At 42.8% G+C, this 2,688-nt stretch overlaps 1 protein-coding gene across 1 annotated transcript; it reads right to left on the minus strand.

Moving 5' to 3' along the window:
• Positions 1 to 388: 388 nt before the first annotated feature.
• On the minus strand, positions 389 to 2,239 carry LOC130505623 (uncharacterized; the record flags this gene model as incomplete). Its single annotated transcript, XM_057000223.1, has 3 exons — positions 2,093 to 2,239; positions 1,870 to 1,972; positions 389 to 1,491 (listed from the first exon to the last, which is right to left on the minus strand). Coding segments are annotated over exons 1-3 (1,353 nt in total), but the record flags the coding sequence as incomplete, so codon positions are not given.
• Between the last annotated feature and the right edge of the window lie 449 nt (positions 2,240 to 2,688).

Consider the following 2,688-nt stretch of genomic DNA (forward strand, 5'->3'; position numbering starts at 1 on the left):
TACCAGAAGCATCACATTCAATTTCAAAAGTCTTAGAAAAATCAGGGAGTGCAAGTAAAGGTGCTTCAGTCAACTTCCCTTTTAGGTTCTGAAAAGCTTCTTCTTGTGCTTCTTCCCATCTGAAACCCACATTCTTTTTGATAACTTCAGTGAGGGGTGCTGCAATAGTGCTGAAGTCTCTGACAAACCTTCTGTAGAACCCAGCTAGTCCATGAAAGCTCCGGACTTCACTCACACTCTTAGGAACTGGCCAATCTCGGATGGCTTTTACTTTCTCTTCATCCACCCTGATCCCTTGAGCTGAAACAACAAAGCCTAAAAACACAAGGTGATCTGTTCCAAAAGTACATTTATCAAGATTAGCAAAGAGAGATTCTTTCCTAAGCACTTCTAAAACAATCCTCAAATGTTCAGTATGCTCAGACAAACTTTTGCTGTAGATCAAGATGTCATCGAAGTAAACTACCACAAAGTGTCCTATGAAGGCTCTCAAAACATGATTCATCAGCCTCATGAAAGTGCTAGGAGCATTAGTTAAACCAAAAGGCATAACAAGCCACTCATACAATCCATGTTTTGTTTTAAAAGCAGTTTTCCATTCATCTCCTTCTCTCATCCTAATCTGATGATATCCACTCTTTAAATCTATTTTAGAGAAAATGCAAGACCCATGCAATTCATCAAGCATATCATCAAGTCTAGGGATAGGATGTCTGTACTTTACAGTGATATTGTTGATGGCTCTGCAGTCAACACACATGCGCCAGCTTCCATCCTTCTTTGGCACCAGTAGTACAGGTACGGCACAAGGGCTCATGCTTTCTCTAATGTGTCCTTTAGCCATCAGCTCATCAACCTGCCTTTGTAACTCCTTGGTTTCGTCTGGGTTGGTTCTATAGGCTGGTCTATTTGGAAGAGAAGCGCCTGGAACCAGATCTATTTGGTGTTCAATCCCTCTGAAAGGTGGCAAGCTAGCTGGACTTTCTCCTGGAAAGACATCACCATATTCCTGCAAGATAAACTCAAACCCTTTCGGAAGCTCCGGAGCACGGTTAGAAGAAGTTAGTAGTGAACCTTTAAAGATAAACAAAAGCAAAGGTTGTTGGAGAATCAAAGCTTTCCTGATCTCACTGTTTTTGGCCAAAGGGTTTGTTCCTTTCTTTGATTCAGATGAGTTCTCCTTGGCTTCTTGTCGCCTGAGCCTTAGTTGTAGCTGATCTTCATGAACTTCTTGAGGTGACAAAGGTGCAAGCACAATCTTTTTATCCCTGTGAGTGAAGGAGTGGCGATTTGTAAACCCATCATGGATAGCTTTCTTGTCATACTGCCAAGGCCTGCCTAAGAGGATATGACTGGAATCCATGGGTAGTACATCACACACTATCTCATCTTGGTACCTCCCAATGGTTATAGGAACCATAACTTGCTCAGTGACCTTCAGCTCGCCTCCCTCATTGAGCCATTGAAGTGGATAAGGTCTAGGATGCTTCCCTGTTTTTAGCCCAAGCTTTGCTACAAGAGATTCACTAGCCACGTTAGTACAACTTCCACCATCTATAATCAAGCTGCAAACTTTATCATAAACAGTACAACGAGTGTGAAAGAGATTCTCCCTTTGATCAATGTCTTCTGGTTTGGATTGGACCTGAAGAGACCTTCTTGTAACCAGGAGCTGTCCTCGGACTGGATAATCTATCAACTCTTCCTCGGAAGCATCAGCATTCTCTTCCTCAGATATAATATCTCCATTATCCAAGAGAATCATCACCTTCTTGTTAGTGCATTCATTAGCATAGTGACCAATGCCATGGCACTTGAAACACTTCACATCTCTTGATCTAGTTGCTGGTGCTTTTCCCTTATCATCACGCTGATAGGCTTTGTGTTCTTCCTTGGGTTTAGCTAGGCTTTTCTCATCCTTGGTTGTCCTGTAGTTGTTGCCGTATGAACCCTTGGAGCTGTTCTTTCTCTTCTGTTGTTGCTCAATGAGGATAGCTTTGTGAAGAAGCTCATAGATGTCATCATAGTCCTGCAGCTCCAATCGATCTTGTATTTCTCTGTTGAGACCAGCTTGGAAACGAGCCATAGTTGCATTAGAATCCTCAACAACAGAAGCTTTGATCATGAGAGTCTCCATCTCTTGGTAGTAATCCTCCACGCTCTTAGTTCCTTGAGTGAGCCTCCTTAGTTTCAGATGAACATCCTTGTGGTAATGGCTTGGAACAAATCGTTTCCTCATGAGAGTTTTGAGTTCAAACCAGCCTGACACTGCTGCTTCTCCGGTTCTTCTTCTTGTTGAAGTGATCTGATCCCACCAGTGAAGAGCATAACCATTGAACTCAGTTGCTGCAAGTCTAACCTTCTTTAACTCTGAGTAGTTGTGACATTCAAAGATCAACTCTATCTTCTTTTCCCAATCAAGGTAATCGTCTGGATTGCTGGTACCACTGAAGACTGGTACTCTGAGCTTGATGTTACCAAGACTATCATCTGGCCTGTGTCTCTCTGCACGGTTGGTTCTGGTCTGAGATGGTGCTCTAACTGATCTTACTTCATCTGAACTCCTTCCGGAAGAGGTGATATCATCATCAGTCAAGCCAGTAGCTACTCTCTTGCCTCTTCTTTTCTCTCTAGCAGCTTTCCTAGCCTGAGAAGCACTACCCAAAACATTGTTAGTAGCAAAGGAAT

Source organism: Raphanus sativus, unplaced genomic scaffold, assembly GCF_000801105.2.
Source record: "Raphanus sativus cultivar WK10039 unplaced genomic scaffold, ASM80110v3 Scaffold2440, whole genome shotgun sequence".
In the NCBI taxonomy this organism is placed as follows: Eukaryota; Viridiplantae; Streptophyta; class Magnoliopsida; order Brassicales; family Brassicaceae; genus Raphanus; species Raphanus sativus.